The sequence below is a fragment of the Brachycentrus maculatus genome, unplaced genomic scaffold (assembly GCF_059751285.1).
Source record: "Brachycentrus maculatus isolate JH-2025_06_01 unplaced genomic scaffold, ASM5975128v1 h1tg000216l, whole genome shotgun sequence".
Lineage (NCBI taxonomy): Eukaryota > Metazoa > Arthropoda > Insecta > Trichoptera > Brachycentridae > Brachycentrus > Brachycentrus maculatus.
Genome location: NW_028280967.1, coordinates 2,243,498 through 2,268,543, shown reverse-complemented (window position 1 = coordinate 2,268,543; position 25,046 = coordinate 2,243,498). Strand labels below are relative to the sequence as shown.

At 34.0% G+C, this 25,046-nt stretch overlaps 1 protein-coding gene across 2 annotated transcripts in view; it reads right to left on the bottom strand.

Annotated features, from left to right (window-relative positions):
• Fim (plastin-2 fimbrin) overlaps nucleotides 1-24,736 on the bottom strand; it is a 61,336-nt gene extending 36,600 nt beyond the window's left edge. For both annotated transcript variants that reach the window (XM_088264151.1, XM_088264152.1), the window contains exon 1: nucleotides 24,447-24,736. In XM_088264151.1, coding sequence (XP_088120277.1) covers nucleotides 24,447-24,509 — 63 coding nt within the window. In that variant the 5' untranslated portion in view covers nucleotides 24,510-24,736. The remainder of the gene's footprint in view (nucleotides 1-24,446) is intronic.
• Between the last annotated feature and the right edge of the window lie 310 nt (nucleotides 24,737-25,046).

Below are 25,046 nucleotides of genomic sequence, written 5' to 3'. Positions count from 1 at the left end.
TAAATGACCGGAAAAAAATATAAATCAAACATTCCGTAAAATGACCGATAAAAATATGTTAATCAAACATTCTATAAAATTAATTAATAATTAATTAATAATTTACACCCTCATTCATTCCTCTCCTTTCCTTCTCCTTCCTGCTAAATCTATTATTTTATATCATACCCTTTTTTTTAATGTAATGTTTATTATTGTTTACAACATTTTGAGTGTGACCAAATACTTGTTCACAAAATCTGGATTATCTCCAATTACAGGAGTTATTTTCATATAATTTTTGACAATTATCTGGTCAAATTATAAGCTTAATAATAAAAATGAAAATGGTATTTTCTGGCATTTTTCATGTGTGTGATTATAATCCAGGGTTTGGACCTCACATACTTTAGAGTTTCTGCTTAGTAAAAAGCTTCTTTACATCTCACCAATAGATGTCTCTAGAGAAGTTCTAGTGATTCAAGAACAAGGTTTCTAAATTGGTTCATATATATATAGAACTTCCAAGAATTTGAGTGATGTGGTTGTCAATAATGGGTAGAATTGGTGAATGTTACACGTGTGTTAAGTGATCACTCAAACCAGCCTATGACGGTCGTCAGCCCCGTAAATGCCCAGACTTTCATATTCTTCTTCATCTTTGATGAGATGTCAAAAATAATATTTATTATTGTTAATGTCACTATTGTTAACTATATTATTTTTTTATATGTAAGCTGTAAAATTCCCGAATAAATAAAATAAAATAATAAATAATAATAACAAAATTACCGGCAAAAATATATAAGTCAAACATTCTGTAAATGGCCATTTGCGAATGGCACGAAAGGTTTTAAGAGAACGCTTTCTCATCAGCGTTGGAGAACAATATAGACCAGTGTAGGTTCATCGATAAGTAGCGAGTACATTCCGGCCATATCTTCGCGTTGCGTTGGTCCACTAATTTAGTATAATAACGTCTAATAATAAGTGCGACCTCGCGTGGTACAAACGCGGTGACGCGACTGGACGAGATGTGATGCAAGCTGAACTGATTTTTAAAGTTCAAAGGACCATAAAGCAAAGAACATCTGTGACTAAATATGGTGAGATAAATCGCCGAGTAATTAATTAACCTAACATTTATGACATCTCATCAAAGATGAAGAAGAATATGAGCTACCGTGTTAGAGGCTCGATTCCCAGTGAGGGGGAGGGGTGAAAATAAATATAAGTGAATTTACACCATATTATTTATTTAATATTACCCTGGTACCTGAAGCGAAGGAGTGATCACCTTGCCTTCATGTAAGTTACGATCAACACAATACTGCTTCAATATGATGCAGTGCCCTATGCACCATTGGGTTCTAATAAGGGTCAGAAGAAGAAGAATAATAAGCATGAATATAAGAAAATAGTAAATATATCCGGTTTACTTTTCTCAAAGGTAGTTCGCTCATATCGACAGTTCATGAGCCCTGTAAATGCCCAAAAAGAAATGTATTTTTGATGACTCTGATAATAAATATGTATCTGATTTTTCGCTCTAAATTTTTTTTTATTTTTTATTTTTATTTATTTAAACTTCATGTACAGAAAATAAATAAGTACATTGGCGGGCTTATTGCTAAAAAGCCATATACCCTCAACGAACCAAAAACAGACTAGTGATATTGTATTATCCACTGACACTTCGTGATGGAATTGCATTTTTAATTTATTATTAGATTAAAACCAATATTTTTAGCTTTTCCACTTTTTTATTTGACCAGCGACCGGGTTTCGTCGTTACCGACATCATCAGACTGGTGAGAGGCTATACAAATTGTTATGTTATATATAAAAGAAGGCAGGAGTTGATAACCATGATTTGATATAATTTTATTGAGAAAATTAATTTCTCAATAAAATTATATCAAATCATGGTTATCAACTCCTGCCTTCTTTTATATATAACATAACAATTTGTATAGCCTCTCACCAGTCTGATGATGTCGGTAACGACGAAACCCGGTCGCTGGTCAAATAAAAAAGTGGAAAAGCTAAAAATATTGGTTTTAATCTAATAATAAATAAGTGATATTGATCAAAACGTTTGATACCATATATAGCTGTTTGCAATCAAAGGGTAGATAGTACTTGAACATTAAAAAACATATACAAATTAACTTAAAATTTGAAAAAACATAAATTACAAAAGATGATAATAAGGAGGGTAAAGGAAAAAGGGAGTTTAGGGAAGGAGGTAGAGGGAAAAACTAAGGGAGGAGGTTTGATGGACAGTTAGGATTCTAATGATAAATAGTAACGTCTCAGACATTTCTTAAAAGTTGCATTTTTTACACGAGAAGGTGCATTTTTTACACGAAGAGGTATAACAATATTATCTAAATATATGTATGTTAAAGTAATGTTATCTTGATCGTTAAATACTTCTCCCTGCTAACATGCTGGAGGTCCCGGGTTCAATTCCCAGTGCGTCATAAGTATCGGTGATTTTACACTCTAAATTGGGTAGTGTAGCTAGCCAAAAAAATACTTTTGGACTGTTATTTTAACGAATCAGACATTTTAAAAGGGGTCATAGGTGAGAGTTTGTATTTTAAGAAGTTGATAATATCGAAAATTACTGTAGCGGAAAAACATATTATATATTTATAAAATAAAATAGGTAACTATATCTGGAAGGTGGAATTTTAAATGTGGGAAAAATATGAAGAGTACATAATGCTTACGAAAAGCAGAGAATCCGAACATTTGGACATCGATCTCATTTGATTATCTATTGATATGTTATCAACTTTGTGGAATATAATAATAATAATTTAGATAATTTTTATAGCGCCATTTTCGTAAAATACTACCTCAAGGGCGCTTATAAAGACCTGGTTAATGTGAACAAATTCTGCTGAATAAGATATTTTTCATAGACTCCGTAGTGTAATAGTCAGTACGCTTGGCTACCATACTCGAGGACCCGGGTTCGGTTCCCTGGGGGGGGTCAAATAATTAGTAATGATTTTTTCATTGTAATATTTATTCAATATTACCCTGGACTGGTACCTGAAGCGGAGGGCTTATCACCTTTCCTTCATGTGTTAACGATCAAGATAACACCGCGTTTATATAATGCAGTGCCCTATGCACCAGGGGTGCGGATGAGGGTTTGAAATGAAGGAAATTGTATGTCTCGCACCAAAAAAAGCGTTCGCGGGAAATTTTCGTTTTCGTTTTTCACTAAAAGAAAACTACTGCTGAAGCGCATAGAATGCTTGAGAAGGCTTATCTCAAATATACTCAGGAAAACGCAAAAAAAAACGGGTTAGTCTGGCTCAATATTTTACGAAAACAACGCTATATAAATTACTTACTTCTTTAAAATATTTATTATTTACTATTGCACATTGAAAGCTGTCCCACCGCATGCCCAGGTCTGATACAGAAGCATCTAGGCTTCCTGACAGATCTGCTCTTGCTAAGCAATTTTTTTTAAAAACTAAGTTGCGAAATTTATTGAAAATGTGAAACAATATAAAGTTGTGTCCCGATTTTACAGTGAAAAGCTTTCAATATGCCTGTCAGTGCCAATCTAAATAAATACAAGTTTGTAAATCCGTCACCAAATTTTCTAGAAGTACCCCGGTGCAGGCAGTGAAAGGGATTAGTATTTAGTTACTACTCTATTTAGTTTATTTACTAATGTACATCATTTGAGTTCTCTGAAAAACCGAACAGTGTGAAGGTCGAGGCGCCAACAGTTGGCGACCACCCCGCCCTGCATATCCGTACGCTCTGCAATGTACCATAATTAATTGCACTAATTTACAACGTTCACACGGCCGTAATTTTCTCCCACGGATGTGAATCGCAATAATTATTAGACTTATCAAAGAAAACTGTTATTTATTTCATTATATTATCATAATACATTGTACGGCCGCGTCTATCAGCTTGTATTTTATTTCGTGTGTAGTCAAGGCGAGTCAATGCTGACTAGGTAGGTACTGCTAACGTATGAATAGGGCATTATCACTCGAGAGAAATATCTAATTTAACATACTCAACCTATAAAGGAATGTGTAACACTCGTTGTGTGTTTATAACATCCGATATAATCAATATTTTCATTCATAATTTTCTTTTGCAAAATTCGCCTTCGTAAAAACGTTGTTTTCGTAAGTTGGTAATGAATGACGTCACAGAAACGATGGACTTATTTTAATATTGGTAACATTGCTAAATTATTGGCGGCTCTATTTGTTGATGTTTATGGTTACTCTACACACTACTACACTCTGTTCACAGTTTTTTTACCTGTATTTTTTTTAAATAATTAAATTAATTAAAATATAAATAATTAAAAAAAAATAGAGGTAAAATATCTGTGAACAGAGTGATACAGCTTATAAGCTGTGATAAAGCTTTATAAAGCAGATACATAAAAGGGAAACGCCCCATAACACACCCGATGACGTAAAATTTGATGACGTATAGCGGTGTCCATTTTTCGATTGATTAAAATATCTAAAGTTTAAACCTTCATATCTCCCTTACTTCTCTACAGATTTCAATAAGAATGTTACCGTTAGTCTTGTGATTTTTAATATTAATTTATTAGCCAATAATAACACATCAAGATAATAATCCATTGTAATGACCAGAGTTTGGAAACCGTTCGTCTATTAGTGTTGTCAAGAAGTAAATTTAATCGATTTTAAAATGCATTTTTGCATCGACGGAACGGGTACCTAGACATGTGCCGGCCATATCGCTCACTCCTTTCAACAACGTCATATATTTAAAAAAATCCAATTTTTAGTTGTGCATGTTTTCGGAATACCCAGAAAACGTACTACATATATCCCTGCAAAAGCTGCATATTTTTAACTTAATATTTACCCGCTACAGGGCGGAAAGTGATGTTTTAGCATTTTGAAGAAAATGTATTGTTTAATTATTTTTTTTAATATACTAAATATTTTTCAAATGGAGAAAAAACATTCAGGTTTTACGTAAAAATATCTGTTGCTCAGTAAAAAGTTCAATAAGTGGCTTGATATTTATTTTTAATACATTCTATTATATTTTTAAACTTTAAAAACGATCTCCTGAAAAATCAAGTTTTTTTTTTTTATATATGACGTTGTTGAAAGGAGTGAGCGATATCACTACACGCCAAAATATAAAATAGAATCGCAAGTTGTAAAGAGATTTTTTTCCATCAAATTAACAGCATCGCATAAAATTTTACGATGCGAATTCAATGAATATATAATTATCGGGCCTTATCGACGATAAATTTATTACATGCAATTTTAGGCGAAAAATATGACTCATTTTTCCTTGCAATGCGTTTTTTTTCAGTTTTAATTGATAATGCGATTATTTCAAGAGACAATCTTATCGCTATTATTCCTGTATAAAGGGCAGGGATTGCGATCCTATGGTACGCGAAATGGTTTTGCATGGCACACGAATGAAGAAAAAAAGAAGTGATTTTAAAACATTTTGAATGTGTCCACTTGTCAACACTTGTTCAAAAATCTTGATTATCTCTAATTATGGGAGTTATTTTTCATATTATTTTTTGACATCTCAACATAGATGAAGAAAAATATGGAAGTCGTTTACGGTGCTTACGACTTCACATACAAATAAAAGAGTTTTTGCTCAGTAAAAAAGCATCTTCATCTCACCAATAGATGCCTCTAGTGAAAATTCTGGTGATTCAAGTACAATGTTTCGAAGTTGGATCACATATATATAGAACTTCCAAAAATTTGAGTAGTGTGGTGAATGTTACATAATCATAGGTAGAATTGGTGAATATTACACGTATGTACAGTGATCACTTAAACCAGCCCAACCACCCTAGACTTCCATATTTGTTTGGGAATTATATAGCTTATACATAAAAATATTTTGAAAAAATAGTTACATTGACAGTGATAAAAGCCAATTAAATGATTCCGCACTTATGTCATGTCACCGTTACAAATATTTAAACGTGACAAGAAATTTCAAGCACTTCCCCAATTTAAAAAAAAATACATGATAAATCCAATGTATAATGGCATGTGGCACGCAACATATTATTTTATTAAAGAAAACACTTATTTTTTACCGCTTGAGTTTATTTAAGACAACTAGTTTCGGATTTAGACCTGAATATTCCATATTCAGGTCTAAATGTAAGCTTACATTTCAATGAATTTTCTTTAATAATTTCAACGTGTCTTACCACAAAGTAAACGCCGAAACAATAAATAAAACATATTATTTTTGTTTAAAATTTTTATTTTGGCACTCAGGTTCAAAAAGGTTCGCCATCCCTGATACAGGGTGATCGATTGGGATGTGATATAATCAATTTCGATATCGTCGAATCAATTGCGTCATTCGTGAATCGATTTGCGATATTTTTTCACGGGCTATTGACGCCGGAGTCAAGCGATGAGATTTGAACGTTTAATAATAGAGAAAGTCGATAAAAAAGTCGATAAAAGGTTGAACTGTGGCCCTAGCAGGAATCAACGATAAAACGCGATAAAACTGGCGTTAGTTTTGAAATGCATATAATGTACACCAGTCTCACTCTCTCACTTTGTATCCATTCAATATTTGTCGACAGCATTAATTGTTTGGTTAATTCGCTCAATCCTTTCAAGAACGTCATAAATAAAAAAAACTTGATTTTCCAGGAGAACGTTTTTAAAGTTTAAAAATATAACACAATGTATTAAAAATAAATCTCAAGCCACTTATTGAACATTCAGGTTTTTTCTAAAAAGAATCCATTTGAAAATTATTTAGTATATTTAAAAATTATTAAACAATACCTTTTCTTCAAAATGCAAAAACATTTTCTGCCCTGTAGCGGGTAAATATTAAGTTAAAAATATGCCTCTTTTGCTGGGATATAGTACATTTTCTGGGCATTCCGAAAACATGTACAACTGAAAATTGACGATTTTTGATTTATGACGTTCTTGAAATAAGTGAGCGAATCGGGTACTCCCAAACACAGAATTCGGTAAACTTTCGGCTGCGCGAGGAGCCACAAATGTCTTCACACAATTTAAAAAAATAATAATAATTATAAAATTTGATTTTTTTAAAGAAAATATACTGGAAAAATTATAATATTACAAAATATTTTCATTTTGATTTATTAGCCAATAAACCAACATGGTAGCAAAAGTATATTCGCCAGCTGATGCTATGACGCACGAGCGTGCTTCGCCTCGGATTCCAGTAATGAAATTAAAATATTTGTGTCCGCTCTGATGAACGCCTCTTCGTTATGATTTCTTCTCGACTTTATCGCTCGGCTGCTTCCGAAACCATCGGGAGAGTGAAATCGCCGGAATGCAAATCGACAAATTGTTAAATGTACATAATGGTCTTCGAAAACAAAGTGTCGGTGGTCGAAAAAATTGTAATAGAGTTGTATGAAATTTAAATGATCAAATTCACACTGTTTATGAAGCGTGTACGGGTATGTTAACCGTATAATACCCATATGGGCGTGTTCACAATTGCTATTGGTTAATTTCTATATTAATTCTATCTATTCTAAATTTAAAAAAAATACATATAATTTTTTTAACTGAATGCAATGCGATCTCTCAGAAGAATGTGCGACTAAACGATGTATGTTAGATGTTAGAATAATAATAATAATAATAATAATAAAACCCTTATCCGCACCCCAATGGTGCATAGGGCACTGCGTCATATAAACGCAGTGTTATCTTGATCGTTTACGCATGAAGGAAAGGTGATTAGCCCTCCGCTTCAGGTACCAGTCCAGGGTAATATTGAATAAATATGACAGTGAAAAAATCACTTAAATTTATTTTATGTTAGAATAGTGAATAATAAGGAAGGAATGCAAAGCTGAGATAAGCATTATCGATAAAATTAAGAAAGGTGTGTCGAGATGGTTTGGACATGTAGAACGAATGAGTGAGGAAAGAACGGTAAAACAAATTTATGAGGCAAATGTAATTGGGAAAGGAAGCAGAGGAAGACCGAGAAAAACGTGGCACGATCGGGTATGCCAAATACTTGTAAGTGGTCAGGTTAGGAGTCGTAACAATCGGCGGGTATGTATGAGGAGATGCATGAACGTGGAAGAGGCGAAGAGTGTTTGCAAATACAGAGTGGTATGGCGTTCTATTCTCTCTGCCTACCCCTGCGGGGAAGCGGCGTGATGATTAGTTAGTTAGTTAGTTAAATATATATAAATAATTTAGATAGTGCTATGGTAGTGAAGGGAAGTATTGTCTGCATGCTGTGGCAGTGATTGTCCTGACGAAGAGACGGGTACGTCTCGAAACCGGTAGACATATAAATCTCGGCGAGTGGTTGTATAGGTACTAATATAACTAACATTTTTGTAAATAAAAAATAAGTAAAAATGACTAATCACAAGGTAAACGCTTTAAATATTTATTTTTTTTATTTGACCCCCTGGGAATCGAACCCGGGACCTCCTTAACGGTAGGCGAGCGTGCTGACCATTACATTACGGAGGCGGACAAATAATACATTCTTTAAAAGTAATATAAAATCATCAAGCCAAAATGACCTTTAAAACATTAAACAAATATTGGATTCATAACACATTTGCTACTCGCAAACGAGACGATATGGGTTCTCGACACAACCTCCGCGGAAATTCTCACCGTCTCTTTCCTCCTCGGCACAAAGAAGGCGCGTGGGAGGGGGACAGATGTATTGTTTACTCGCGGCTAGAATAATAGACATAGGCGGCGATGCAAATCAGCTTTTGTCATCTACAGATTTTACCAACCCAACCTTGTAAATGTGACTAAAATACAGGGTTACCAATAACTGTGTCGGGTTGTTGTCCCGTGGTTAGTGTCGCGGAGTCTTAAGTCAGAGTTTCTCGGTTCGAACCCCTCTACCGTAATAAGATACCTATTTCTAATAATGAGCCGCTTAGGCTCACAGAAATAGTATGAAATTTAAATATTTGTGTAAATAATCAAATTAAATTTGAGTGGTGTGGTTGTCAATAATGGGTAGAATTGGTGAATGTTACACGTATGTAAAGTGATCACTTAAACCAGCCTATGACGGTCATCAGTCCCGTAAATGCCCAGACTTCCATATTCTTCTTCATCTTTGATGAGATGTCAAAAAATAATATGAAAAAAACACAAATATTTATCATTTAAAATTTTTTATTATTTTAAATTCAAATTTAAATTTTAAAACAACAATAAAATCGAAAAATGTCCCCGCATTCAGATTTTTTTTTGAAATTACAAAAACCATGGTTCAAATAATGTTTAAAACGACTTACAGCAACACCAAACCGATTTTCAACAGAGAAATCAAAGATCATAATACAAGAGGACATAATAAAATAAATGTGGCGCCGATATACACAACTAAGTTTGGAGTAAGGTCCTCGCAATATACTGCCTATACCCAAATTCACCAGCTCGGCTGCCCAAATTTAAAACACAGTAAGGGACATTTTTTTGTAGTACGTTTTTTTTTTGCATTTTTGGACTAAGTAGATTTTACTTAGTCCAAAAATGCAAAAAAAACGTACTACAAAAAAATGTCCCTTACTGTGTTTTAAATTTGGACAGCCGAGCTGCCTGACGCATAGAAAATAACACCCAGTCAGGGATCCAAACTGAATGAACTTAAAAAATACCTAGTAGAAAGATATTTGTGTAAGTGATTAGTTATATTTTCTCATTTGTTTTCTTTAAACATGCTTCTTACCTTATGTTTTTTTTATATGCCTATTTACTATACCCGTTTATTCTTTTATATTTTACATTTTGCCCTGTATTTTCTCTTTTCTTCAGTCTTGTAAACCATGGGTCGGCAACCTGCGGCCCGCGAGATTCTCGCCGCAACGCACATGACGGATGATATTATACACAATCGAGTGAAAGGAAGCGAGAAAGGGAGCGAAGGGAATCTCATTGATTTTATTAAATACAATAAATGTCGTTAAAATATACACTTAGCGTTTTATTTTTAAAACTAAAATATTTGTACATAAATATCGTATGTATGCCTACTGCAAGTGCGGCCCGCACTGATCCCCATGAAAAATATTTGGCCCTTTTACAACAAAAGGTTGCCGACCCATGTTGTAAACCTTAATCCCATGTCCCAAAATGAGTAATTGAAATTAATCATCGGGAATATTACATATCGCTCACTTCTTTCAAGAACGTCATATATCAAAAATCGTCAATTTTTAGTTATGCGTGTTTTCGGAATACCCAGAAAATGTATTATATCCCAGCAAAAGCGGCATATTTTTAACTTAATATTTACCCGCTACAGGGCAGAAAGTGTTGTTTTTGCATTATTAAGAAAAGGTATTGTTTAATTATTTTTTAAGTGATTTTTTTCACTGTCATATTTATTCAATATTACCCTGGACTGGTACCTGAAGCGGAGGGCTGATCACCTTTCCTTTATATGTAAACGATCAAGATAACACTGCGTTTATATGACGCAGTGCCCTATGCACCATTGGGGTGCGGATAAGGGTTTTATTATTATTATTATATATATTTAATGTTTTTCGAATGCAGAAAAAACCTTTAGGTTTTACCTAAAAAGATCTGTTGCACAGTAAAAAGTTCAATAAGTGGCTTGATATTTATTTTTAATACATTGTATTATATTTTTAAACCTTAAAAACGTTCTCCTGAAAAATCAAGTTTTTTTATTTATTTATGACGTTCTTGAAAGGAGTGAGCGATATGTGACTAATGTATGCAATATGTTTTTAAAAAATAAATAAAAATATTCGAAAAATGTCCACGCATTCAGAAAAAAGATAAATCAATAAAGGTTTTAGAAAACTTATCGATAAATAGTAGATAAAACGGAGACACTAACAAATAAAAACAGAAATGGCGAGAACATACTCTTAATATTAAGGAAGATTAGATTCATTAAGTGGACATCAAAAAACTATTATTTATTATATGTCATTATTAAATTATTATTCAAGGTCTTAGATAAACATCGATGAATAGATAAACTTGAAAAGAAAAATGATTAAAAAATATATCTGCTTAAGCAAAAATATATAATTAGAAAAAAATGTACAATTTATAAGCACTAACTTTGTGACCGCCTCCGTAGTGTAATGGTCAGCACGCTAGGTACCGTTCTGGAGGTCCCGGGTTCGATTCCCAAGGGGGGTAAAATAAATATAAGTGATTTTTTCACTGTCATATTTAATCAAGATTACCCTGGACTGGTATCTGAAGCGGAGGGCTGATCACCTTTCCTTCATGTGTAAACAATCAAGATAACACTGCGTTTATATGACGCAGTGCCCTATGCACCATTGGGGTGCGGATAAGGGTTTGATTATTATTAACTTTGTGACTTTCCATTTTAAAATTAAAACCTAACATTGTTTTAAAATCACTATAAACGTTTTATTATAACTTAATTATAATGTCCACCGGTTTCGAAGCTAACCGGTAGACATTATAATTAAGTTATATTAAAATATTTTTGTGATTTTAAAACAAAGTTACATTTTAATTATAGTAAAAAGTGTGTTCATCTCAGAGCTCTGAATCATCACATGGGAGATCGATCTCTATCTGTCTACTTCCAAATGCACTGTCTACCACAGATAGCTTCTTAATGCAATCTTCTATCGTTGAAAGACAGCCGAAATATTGGAGAACCTGATTGAAAGCATGTGGTCCAGTACGGAACATACACTAAAAATGTCTCTCTGCCTCAAAATATTGGAGAACCCGCCTGAAGCATGTGGTGAAGTATGGAACATACACTAAAAATGTCTCTCTGCCTCAAAATATTGGAGAACCCGCCTGAAGCATGTGGTGAAGTATGGAACATACACTAAAAATGTCTCTCTGCCTCAAAATATTGGAGAACCCGCCTGAAGCATGTGGTGAAGTATGGAACGTAGTACACTAAAAATGTCTCTCTGCCTCAAAATATTGGAGAACCCTGAACGCATCCACGGAACATTTATCCTATCAGACCATCGTATGGGAGATCTATCTCTTTCCCTGTCTTCTTTCGACCACAGCTAGCTTCTCAATTCAATCTTCTATCCTTTCAAAACGACAGAAATACTGAATAGGTGCAGTGCGTAACATACGCTAAGAACACCCGGTGGATTCACATGTGAGGAGCGAGAACGCCTACGACAGCAAACCTACTTGTCATATGAACTGTTTAGGTGTTCAGTTTATTATGTTCATATCTGTTTCCTGCGATAAATGTCGCCAGTACTCTGTCTCTCGTAGGGGCATTGGATGTCAATCGCTTTCTGCAATAGAGACATTTGACGCCTGTTTGTATCAGCACGATTTTAAAATCACATTTTAGATTTCCATGTTAAAATGATCATTTTCAGACGGGAGTAATATCTAATTTAACATACTCAACCTACAAAGGATTGTATTAGACTCGTTTTGTGTTTATATCAGCCGATATAATCAATATTTCCATTCTTCATTTTCTTGTGAAAAATTCGCCTTCGTAAATACGTTATTTTCGTAAGTTGGTAATGAATTACGTCACAGAAACGATGGACTTATTTTAATATTGGTAACATTGCTAAATTATTGGCGGCTCTATTTTATGATGTCTATGGTCCACCCTAATACCCCCCCCCCCCATCTCCTCATATTTGTATAACACAAATGGTAGTGTAGTAGTAAACAAACAATCCACACTACTACTATTACAGCTCTATAAACAAGTAAAAATTACATTAATTAAAAAAATACATATAAACATAAATACTTTAATGAAACTTTTTATGGCGACAATTATTTAATGTGTATTAATAAATAAATATTACAGTGTAAAATCACTCATATTTATTTTCACCTTCTGGGTTCTGGGAATCGAACCCGGTACCTCCAGTACGGTAGCTAAACACGTTAACCATTACACCACGGAGCGGATAGTGTTATATTACCATACCACAAAATTAACAATGCTTTATACGAAATATAGGTAGCTCGCTATTTAAAAATACTGTAAAATATATAAATGTATCATTAAGTATGTAGACAATAAAGATAATGAAAAATGATTAAAAAAAAAAAAATATTCATTTATTTATTATCGTCCGCCTCCGTAGTGTAATGGTCAGCAAGCTCGGCTACCGTTCTGGAGGTCCCGGGTTCGATTCCCAAGGGGGGTAAAATAAATAAAAGTCATTTTTTCACTGTCATATTTATTCAATATTACCCTGGACTGGTACCTGAAGCGGAGGGCTGATCACCTTTCCTTCATGTGTATATATGACGCAGTGACGTCATATAAACGCAGTGCATAACACTGCGTTTATATGACGCAGTGCCCTATGCACCATTGGGGTGCGGATAAGGGTTTATAAATATATATAAATATATATATATATATATATATATATATATATATATATATATATATATATATATATATATATATATATATATATATATATATATATATATATATATATATATATATATATATATATATTTTTTTTTTTTTTTTATTTTTTTTTAATACATATTTATTTATTTATTTATTGAACGGCTGAAGCCTTTGTAATGAATATAATACATATATACAGTATCTAATACGAAAAAAAAAATGAATACACTAATAGAGAAACAAAAAGTCTTGTAACAAATAGTCTTATAACATAAAATCATAATCAAAAAAATAAAATAACAAGTAGTAACTAACTAACTAACTAACCATCACGCCGCTTCCCCGCAGGGGTAGGCAGAGAGAATCGAACGCCACACCACTCTGTCCTTGCAAACACTCTTTGCCTCTTCTACATTCATGCATCTCCTCATACATACCCGACGATTATTACGACTCCTGACCCGGCCGCTTTCAAGTATTTGACATACCTGATTGTGCCAAGTTTTCCTCGGTCGTCCTCTGCTTCTTTTTCCAACTACATTCGCCTCATAAATTAGTTTAACCGTTCTTTCTTCACTCATACGCTCCGCATGTCCAAACCATCTCAACACACCTTTCTTAATTTTATCGATAATGCTTATCTCAGCCTTACATTCTTTCCTTATTTCATCATTCGAACATCTATCAAACATCGTTTATATTTTATAATTTATCAAACAAGTAGTAAGAACTAGTAAATACACGTCTCCTTCAAACACTATCGGTGAGCAGTAAGATATTACATACATAGTCATATATACACATAATATTCCCGATGAGTAATTTCTATTTCTCATTTTGGGACATGGGATTAAGGTTAACGAGACTGGAACACAAATAATAAAGTAACATTTTTTTTTAAAATAACCAAAAGTACAATAATACATCGCTCACTCCTTTCAAGAACGTCATAAATCAAAAAACTTGATTTTTCAGGAGATCGTTTTTAGAGTTTAAAAATATAATACAATGTGTTAAAAATAAATATCGAGCCACTTATTGAACTTTTTACTGTACAACAGATCTTTTAGGTAAAACCTGAAGATATAGTACATTTTCTGGGCATTCCGAAAACATGCACAACTGAAAATTGACGATTTTTGATTTATGACGTTCTTGAAAGGAGTGAGCGACATGGCAAAATATAAAAACAATAAACAGGTATAATGAATAGGCATAAGAATCACATATTTAAAAGAAATAAATGAGAAAAACATAAGGTAAGAAGCACATTTAAAATAAACAAATGAGAAAATATAAAAAATTATCGATAAAATTAGCAAAGGTGTGTTGAGATGGTTTGGACATGTAGAACGAATGAGTGAGGAAAGAACGGTAAAACAAATTTATGAGGCGAATGTAAGTGGAAAAAAGAGCAGAGGAAGACCGAGAAAAACATGGCACGATCAGGTATGCCAAATACTTGAAAGTGGTCAGGTTAGGAGTCGTAACAATCGGCGGGTATGTATGAGGAGATGCATGAACGTGGAAGAGGCGAAGAATGTTTGCAAAGACAGAGTGGTGTTGCGTTCTATCCTCTCTGCCTACCCCTGCGGGGAAGCGGCGTGATGGTTAGTTAGTTTTAGTTAGTTAGTTTAAAATTGCTATCGGGGGGAATGGAACCAGCGACGCCAGTTTCGCAGTCGAGCGTCTACCCAACTACGCCACCGCGCCTAAAAATTGATTACCAGAGATTATTGGGGAAAAACCACTAAATCTCGATTTTTTTTTATTCTGGCAATTCATTTTCATATCTTTTTGTCACATGACGATGGAGTCAAATATGTTATAAAAGATAAAATCATTGAAAATATTATCGGTATATACAATAAAGAGATAAGGAATTTAATCATACATATTGTACATTTTTATCACGTTTCAACTGGTGTAGCTAGTAACTGATTGAAAAAATAACTCGAAACACACTATGGACGGGAAAGGTATTTCTACCCGTTCGGTCGATTGACGCTTGAGGACGGGAAGGGTATTTTTACCTTATGCGCCGGTCTCATTTCAATGTCAGAAAAGAAGGAATTACATATTTAATGTTTTTATATGAATATCATGTACCAATTCGTTTTTCAGGTGTTGATTATATGTACATAATTATCAAATCCCGTCGCCAGCGGTACGCAGGCGTAAAAAAAAAACACCCGTCATTTATGTGTTAATACGTTAGGTGTAGCGCACGTGACAGGCGCGTACATATAACACTTCCCCCGATGTGTAATACGCGCTAGACGCGTATGACTAATGATCAGTCAAATGGCTTAAAATTATCATTGCGTATTTGAGTCTTGTTTGACCCTTACAGTCTCGGTACAATATTTTATGTCAGTATGTAATGAATAAAACAAAATAACAAATTGATGTATGTATCAACATAGGCGAAAAAGAATATTAAAACAAATAGAGCCGATAATAATGTAGCAGTGACACCAACATTAAAATAACTCATCGTTCCTGTGACGTCATTCATTGCCAACTTACGAAAATAACGTTTTTTCGAAGGCGAATTTTCCAAAAGTGAATGATGAATGAAAATATGAATTATATCGAGTCTAATACAATCCTTTATAGGTTGAGTATGTTAAATACGATATTCCTCCCGTCTGCCAAAGATCCATCCTTTATATGATAGAATGAGTGCAGCAGTATCCTGCAGCGAGTGGCCAGTAAAAATAAATAATAAATAAACACTCCCTATCGCATTTCCCACTGCTTCCTATAGCTATTTATCGCATCCGTTATCCGTCGCACGACACGTACCATTGCTCCGTGTCGACCAGACAGAAAGGTCATTATCGTCAAGTTTATAGACACACTCATCGATACGGTGGAACCTCGGTGTAACGAATTTTTAGAAAACCCCCTTGAACGAGTCATGGCATTCTGTGAAAAAAAAACACCTCTACATAACGAGCAGAGCATGTAAACAAACCACAATATGAAGAATAAATTATTTTTTGAGGAAAAAAACACGATTAGAATAGTGGAATGGTACGTTCGAGAATCAATAAAATTAAAAACGATCTCCTGAAAAATCAAGTTTTTTTATATATGTCGTTGTTGAAAGGAATGAGCGATATGTCCAAATTTTGGAAAAGAAAGATTCAAATTGCAAACAGAATGCGTGAAAGAAGGTAAGAAGTTGACAAAAAATTATGAAGCAATAGGACATAAAGATCTATCTAAAAGTTTTTTTGATTTATGACATTCTTGAAAGGAGTGAGCGATATTTGTGACGTCTTTCCGGCGTTGGGCGCCGTTCTCATGGTTCACGACAAACGACGAGCGGAAAGAAAAATGAAAATGGCCCCGGGAAAGTGAACATAATAATGACCGGTGTAAATAATTCATAAGCGCGCATTTCTAGTCAACAATAATGACTTTCTTTGTAGGCAAACACGTGAATACCGAATGTACTATGCCGTACATCAAGGGTAGCCAACCCGCGGCTCGCGGGCCACATGCGGCCCGCCGGGTGTCAACTTGCGACCCGCGGAGCAAATTACACAATTTTTCCTTTAGTGTACACAAAACCACCAAAAGAACATTCCATCGTGCGTAGTTCGTATCATATCCCATATATGGGAGTATTAGTTACTAGTTCGTTATTACTTTAGTCTTTAAGTCATTGTTTGTGTTCGTCTTAAATTGCATTTTTTTTTTGCAAACATTGTTAATTTTTGTTTTTTTGTTTGTTTTCTTGTTTTATTTTATTAAAAGTAAAAGAGGTAATGAGGGGATCCCGAGGGGTGGGGACGAATTGTCGGCCTCTGTCCGTACATTCTCCTCCCCCCTCATTAATTAAATAGAACATTATCTATTTCTTCAGAAATATTTTGAAGATTTTCCTCTATGTGCAGCTGACAGAGAGTCCCTCAGGACTCTATAACTGCTGCGGGTGGATGGCGGGCTCAGATTCCAAAACAAAATAAAAAAATAAAAATATGGGAGTATTTCACTATCCTGACAATTTCAAGACCCATAATGGCGTCAAGTAGTAAAGACGTTGGACTAAAGAAGAGAAGAGTAACAGAAGAACTGAGAAGTTTTTAAGACAGATAGATAACTATTTTTTCGTGGAATTTATAAAAAAAGCCAACATGCCTAATATGCAATGATTCTGTTTCTTTCTTGAAAAAGTAAAACATTAATCGCCATTACGAGGCTAAACATGCAAATAAGTTTGAAAAGAACCTAATGAATATGTTTATATAATTGTTTTACGGCCCGGTAAGATATCTCCTTTCTAAAATCTGGCCCGGCTACAGAAAATGTTGGCCACCCATGACATACATACTCGTACACGATGGGTCGTCGATCCGATGCAAGACCGTCACTTTGGCGAGCAATGACAATTATTATTTATTTAACCCTTTGCACTCTGACCATTTTTTCTTAAAACTGATCAACTACTCTGATCAAAAAAATGCGACGTTTTTCTACCATTAAAATAAATATTTTGGTTCCCTAATTTTGGGACACTCTGTCTGGCAATTCGTATGACCATGTTAATTAAGATTAACTGTATTTATCTGAAATATTTTTCGGTAGAATATACTTGGGTGATAGAGAAATCAGTGATTAAAGTTATACTTGCGCCGGGCCAGACATTGTGGCCCACGGAGCTGCCTGCCTACTAGAATCATACGGGCCAGAATTTCTGGTCTAGTGGTAAGATTTAAAAAAAACTGCAATTCTCCAACTATTTAAGGGTGAAAATGACTTAAAACCAAATAAAAGTTCATCTTTGAGATATAAACATAACTTTACAATACCAAAATGCAATACCAAACAATTCCAACAGAACATTAAATATGTATAATCAGTAAATTTAGTATTTTATGCATATCCGTCATAATTCAACGAAAAGTAGGTACGACTCGCTACAACGCTTACTTACCAAGTTTTTATAAAAATTCACTCGTACACATAATTTTATTTTATTATGAAACGTTTATTAATATGTAGTATAAAAAAAAAAAAAAATATAATGTACTAATTGAAAAAAAAAGGGAATTATTTTTTGTTTTTATTATTTCCGCCTCCGTAGTGTAATGGTCAGCACGCCCGGTCACCGAAGAAGGAGGTCCAGAAGGAGGTTCCGGGTTCGATTCCCACGGGGGGGGAGGGGAGGGTAAAATAAATATAAGTGATGTTTTCACTCTAATATTTATTCAATATAAAATCGATCGAGGGAATAAACGCCAGAGGACACCCACGCCGCGAATACCTAACGTATGAGGACATGGGCTGCCCGACGTATGAGGAGCTGAAGAGGGTTTCGGAAAATAGATGAGAATGGCGAAGGAGATGTCATCTGTTGCTGCAGATCGATCCACAGGATTGAGACCAAAGTGTGAGATTACCCTGGGATGGTTCCTGAATCGGAGGACTGGTAGCGACCGTCGATATAGCGACCGTCTATTTTTTTAATTAAATTAAACGCTTGAATAATCCACTGAATTGAGTTTTATTTTTATTTACGACTAGTTTCGAAAACGACAATTGTTTTCATCTTCTGGTACAAATTAAAACTAACGAATAAAAACATATTTAGGTGTATATATAGGTTAATAAATATAGGCAGGGGGGTTAAGGAACAACATTTTTTGTAAAAGGAAACATTGATAATAATGGTGACGTATTTTGAAACAGTATATTATTAATTATTGTTTTTTCTGAATTTAAATTTTTATGTATTTCTTAATTTTCTAAATGACTTGACCTTTATTTGTAACAGAGTGTAATAATTTAAGTTTATGAGAGTCAAATGAGTGGTAAGTTAGTGGTTTAATTAAAATAATCATGTAATTCCACAAAGTTAATGCCGAATCAATAAATAATATGACCGTCTATTTAACAATCGCCGAATTAGCGACCGTCGATTTAGCAATTTTTTTGCAGTCAGTTGCTTGGGTTCAAAAATTCATTTTACAATATTATCAGTAAAAATGTACATAAATTCGCTAATGTCTTCGCTATGGAAATTGAGAATGTTGCCAATTACAACAGTGAAATTAACATTGCATAAATTTCAAAGACCAGTCCGCGATGTGCTGTACATTACATATCGGAATGATAATTTGCTAAATACCAAACGGTTCTCCAATTTATACATGTGTGCAACGACGCCTATCAGCACAGACGTTAAAATTAATGGATTTATTTTATTTCATTAATTGATTCGGCAGTCACTTTGTGGTAAAATCTATCAATTTTTAATTAATGTTTTACTTATTATTTTTTGACATCTCATCAAAGATGAAGAAGAATATGGAAGTCTGGGCATTTACGGGGCTTACGACCGTCATAGGCTGGTTTGAGTGATCACTTTACACACGTGTAACATTCACCAATTCTACCCATTATTGACAACCACACTACTCAAATTCTTGGAAGTTCTATATATATATATGAACCAATTTAGAAACCTTGTTCATGAATCACTAAAACTTCACTAGAGACATCTATTGGTGAGATGTATGAGATTTTTGAGATGTCAAAAAATAATATGAAAATAACTCCTGTAATTGGAGATAATCCAGATTTTGTGAACAAGTATTTGGACACACTCAAAATGTTGTAAATGTTTTACTTAGTAAATACCACTATTTCTTGAAATCTACTGTGACACGTGTTTCTATGCATTCCGCATCATTTTCAAACACCGTACGGTGTTAGAAAATTATGCGGAATGCATCGAAACACGTGTCACAGTAGATTTTAAGAAATAGTGGTATTTACTAAGTAAAACATTAATTAAAAATAGATTTATTTTATACCTAAATTCGGCTGTAAAGTGAATGCGACGTTCTTAGGATACGTACCATAAAAATTTATCAGAAAAACAGATAAAAAATAAAACATTTCGTTCACCCCTTTCAACAACGTCATATATCAAAAATCGTAAATTTTCAGTCGTGCATGTTTTCAGAATGCCCAGAAAATGTACTATATCCCAGCAAAAGCGGCATATTTTGAACTAAATATTTGCCCGCTACAGGGCAGAAAGTGTTGTTTTTGCATTTTGAAGAAAATGTATCGTTTAATTATTTTTTTAAATATACTAAATATTTTTCAAATGGAGAAAAAAACATTCAGGTTTTACCTAAAAAGACCTATTGCACAGTAAAAAGTTCAATAAGTGGCTTGATATATTTTTTTAAATACATTCTATTATATTTTTAAACTTTAAAAACGATCTTCTGAATTATTTTTTTTTTTTTTTAAATATGACGTTGAAAGGTAGTGAGCGATATCAACTTCGTTCGTTATCAACTTCCTCAGGGAGATAAGAAAAAAATTAACTGAATTTGATATGGGTATATTTATTACAGGTTAACTGAAATTCTAGCGAAAAAAGACTTTCGCAATAATTATCGATCGATATATCGTGCGATTGTTTTAAACACTGATAACAAACATTAAAAATACAATTACATATTCATATTTGTAAAGTACTTACATATGAACAATACATATTTTATTTATTGTTTCGGCATTTACTTTGTGGTAAGACACGTTAAAATTATTAAAGAAAACACTTGTTTTTTTACCACTTGAGTTTATTTTATGACGACTAGTTTCGGAAGCTAAGCTTCCATCTTCAGGTCTAAATGTAAACTACACTAAAGTAACTTGTTCCATATAAAGGACAAATTATGTAATAACTTGAAAATTTAGAAATCCAAAAAAAACCTAAATTCTAATAATAATTTATTAAATAATATATTGTTTCAAAATTCTTCACCTTTGCTTTTCATTTTTCCATTGTTTTCAAACTCAGCCCCTTGACTAACCCCCCCCCCCTAACTTTCCCCTCTCCTTATTTATAGAACTATTTTATATGTTATATTTCCGTTATTATACAGACCTGAATGATGGAAGTTTAACTTCTGAAACATGTTGTCTTTAATAAAACTCAAGTGGTAAAAAACAAGTGTTTTCTTTAACCATTGTAAACTACACTCTGTTCACAGATATTTTACCTCTTTTTAAATTTAATTGAATTTTTTGGAAAACACTATTAATAATAAACTAATAAACTCAAGTGGTAAAAAAACAAGTGTTTTCTTTAATAATTTGAACAATTTGTGTCAGTCAAAGGATACATGTACCTATGTAAGGGTTATTTTAGAGGTTTTATTTTTAAACTGGCACTGTTTTCTACAGACTGTCAATTTTACAGTTGAGAGTTCATTTGTAGTCAGTTTCGCTATTTCAACATGAATAAACTGAATGACCACTATGCGCCTCGTAGGTTCGGTGAATGGGCCGAAAACAATATTCAGCTTGATCCTCTTTTTCAACGCAAAATTTTGTTCACCGATGAGGCACATTTTCGGTTAAATGACTATGTCAATAAGCGGAATTCCCGAATTTGGAGTGGAGAAAACGCAGAAGCCGTTGTCGAGACGCCCTTACATCTATAAAAAGTCACTGTTTGGTGTGCTTTAAGGGCAGGTGGAATCATTGGCCCATATTATTTAAAAGATTATGCCGGCCAGAATGTTACGGTCAACGGAGAGCGCTACAGAACCATGATTACCGACTTCTTCGTACCTCAGTTGAATGGCATCGATGTGACAGAGCTGTGGTTTCAACAAGATGGCGCAACATGCCACACGGCGGGTGCCAGCATCAATTTTTTGCGGGAAATTTGAATTGGTATGCCTCTAAAAAAACACCCTATACAAGTTCCAAATTCCGAAAAATTGCTGTTACACTGGATATAAAATTCGACCAAACGTAAATCATTCAAACTTCATAAATCAGTGTGATTTTTTGCAAATTTTAAGAAAAAAAATGTAGCTTCAAGAATACGGTCCACAAGAATTATAGAGGATAAAAAACAGAGCTAGTTTATTATTCGATCGTTAAATACGAGTCATTTATATAAAAACCATTTTCTTTTACAAAATATTTCTGATAAAAATTGCAAATAGTAATTTTAAAAAAAAGTCCGTTATTCCCCATCACTGAAATTAGTTATAAGTATGTACGTTTTTCAATCATATATTTTTTTGACATCTAATCAAAGATGAAGAAGAACATGGAAGTCTGGGCATTTACAGGGCTTACGACCGTCATAGGCTGGTTTAAGGGATCACTTTAAGGATAATTATTATTAGGGATAATTGAAAAGATTAAGAAGAGTTCTTTAAGTGGTGGTATGGACATGTGGAGCGAATGGATGGCGAGAGAATAACTAATAAAATATGTGTGGCGAATGTGAAAATCAGAACCTAAAATCTGGTGGTGTCAAAAGTCATTTATGATTAGATGTATGGATGTGAAGGAAGCGAGGAGAGTCAGGACAGAAGAGTGTGGCGTTCCATCATCTCTGCCTACCCCTGCGGGGAAACAGCGTGATGGTAGTAGTAGTAGTAGAAGTAAATTTTCCCTCCATTCAAGTTTTTTATATGGGTGTCACTATATTTCAAACACTCGAAAGCGATCAGGTAGCGAGTCGGAATTATCGGCGGTTATGTATGAGGAGATACGTGAATGTGGAAGAGGCGGAGATTGTTAATAATAAATGAAAACATTGCGCACATAATACGGGCATTGTTCTGACGAATGTGGAGGGACATTTCGCGGTCGGACATATATGAATTATCAAAGACTTTCCTTTTTTTGAACGAGTTGAATGGCGGCTGATGACAAATGCATGGGTTGACAACAGACTTGTGCAACTCACAATGACGCGATGACATGTCGGCTGTCCAAACTCAAAACACAGTAAGGGACATTTTTTGTAGTACGTTTTTTTTTGCATTTTTGGATTAAGTAGAATCTACTTAGTCCAAAAATGCAAAAAAAACGTACTACAAAAAAATGTCCCTTACTGTGTTTTGAGTTTGGACAGCCGATGTGTTTTGATTTTAATATTTAATATATAAATTAAATACGTCATGTTAAAATGTGTTTAAGCATGTTAACCGATATTCAAAATGAAATATAAAAAAAACTGTTTTAAAACAATAAAAAAATGTCCTAAACATAGCGTTCACTCCTTTTAACAACGTCATGTATCAAAAATCGTCAATTTTCAGTTGTGCATGTTTACGGAATGCCCAGAAAATGTACTATATCCCAGCAAAAACGGGCATATTTTTAACTTAATATTTACCTGCTACAGGGCAGAAAGTGTTGTTTTTGCATTTTTAAGAAAAGATGTTGTATAATTATTTTTTTAAATATCCAAAATATATTTTAAATGGAGAAAAAACATTCAGGTTTTACCTAAAAAGATCTGTCGCACAGTAAAAAGTTCAATAAGTGGCTTGATATGTATTTTTAATAAATTTTATTGTATTTTTAAACTTTAAAAACGATCTGCTGAAAAATCAAGTTTTTTAATATGACGTTGTAAAGAGTGAGCGATGTACAGGTATCATTTTTCATTCGTTTTTTTTAATCATTTTTGTGAGTTAGACACGTCTGGCCCGACACTCGTACAAATAATAACACGGTGCATAAGTATGTCGAATTACGCGAGAATGCAAAGAATCCTTTGCAATTCCTCACATGTTGTTCAGCAAAATTATGTGGCGCGGTCAATGTGTCGTAAATGCAAAAGGAAAACCATATAAGGTGCAAGCGAAATGGCCAGAACGGTATTGCAAAATTCGGAGACAAAACGCGACGACAAAACTTGTAATTTCGGCCACTCCCACCCGCACGAAAACAATCCAAAAACGGCGTACACTAAACGAAAAACCTCTGAAGGTAACCATTTTAAAAAGTCAAAATCATGCGAGATGTGTCGAGACCGTTTTAAATTATGTTTTTAACCCCATCGAATCGATATTTGGAGACGCAAATTCGGCGGAGAAATTCGGCGAACGTCAAAACGCCAAACGCAGACATGCCATGTTTTGCCGACAGTCGCGGGTCCTGCACACATATAATGTACTTTAACCTATGAATTGGGGTCAGTAAAAGGCGACGGTAATTATAATTCAATAATCGGCACAAACCTGCGTGAACTGCTCTCTGATTTCGGCTTTTTCTTCGCTTGTCAATTTACTTGGGTCTGCCATTTTCAAATCTTCACTCACTGAATCGCACTGACATGAAGTTTTACACAGGGATACGGGTGACACACCGCACGGTCCTCGCTGATTGAATAATACAATTATATTTTATCGTTATGCAATGATACCGGCAATTTTTTTTTATTGTAACTGATTAGATATGAAATCACAGGATGCACAATAACAGAAGAGACGTCGGCGCGTACACTCCGTAGCAAATACCAATTCGAACTGAATGGGAATGGTTCTATTGCTACGTTCATGCCTTGTACTTAAGGCGTCAAATCACCTCTCAAGTTTCTACTACCGAGTAAAAAAGACCAAATCAATAACATAAAACATTACTTACAGCATACAACAAGTATTATTCTTTTACTAATTGTACACTTAGAGATACACTATGTTTCAATTACCGAGTAAAAAGGTTAAATCCATTACACGACCACATAATATACGCCGTACAAAATGAGTTTACTCTTTTACTTAGACATTAGTTTTATGTTTTTGTGTGAACCCATGACACATCGCAAGTTTTTTCAACAC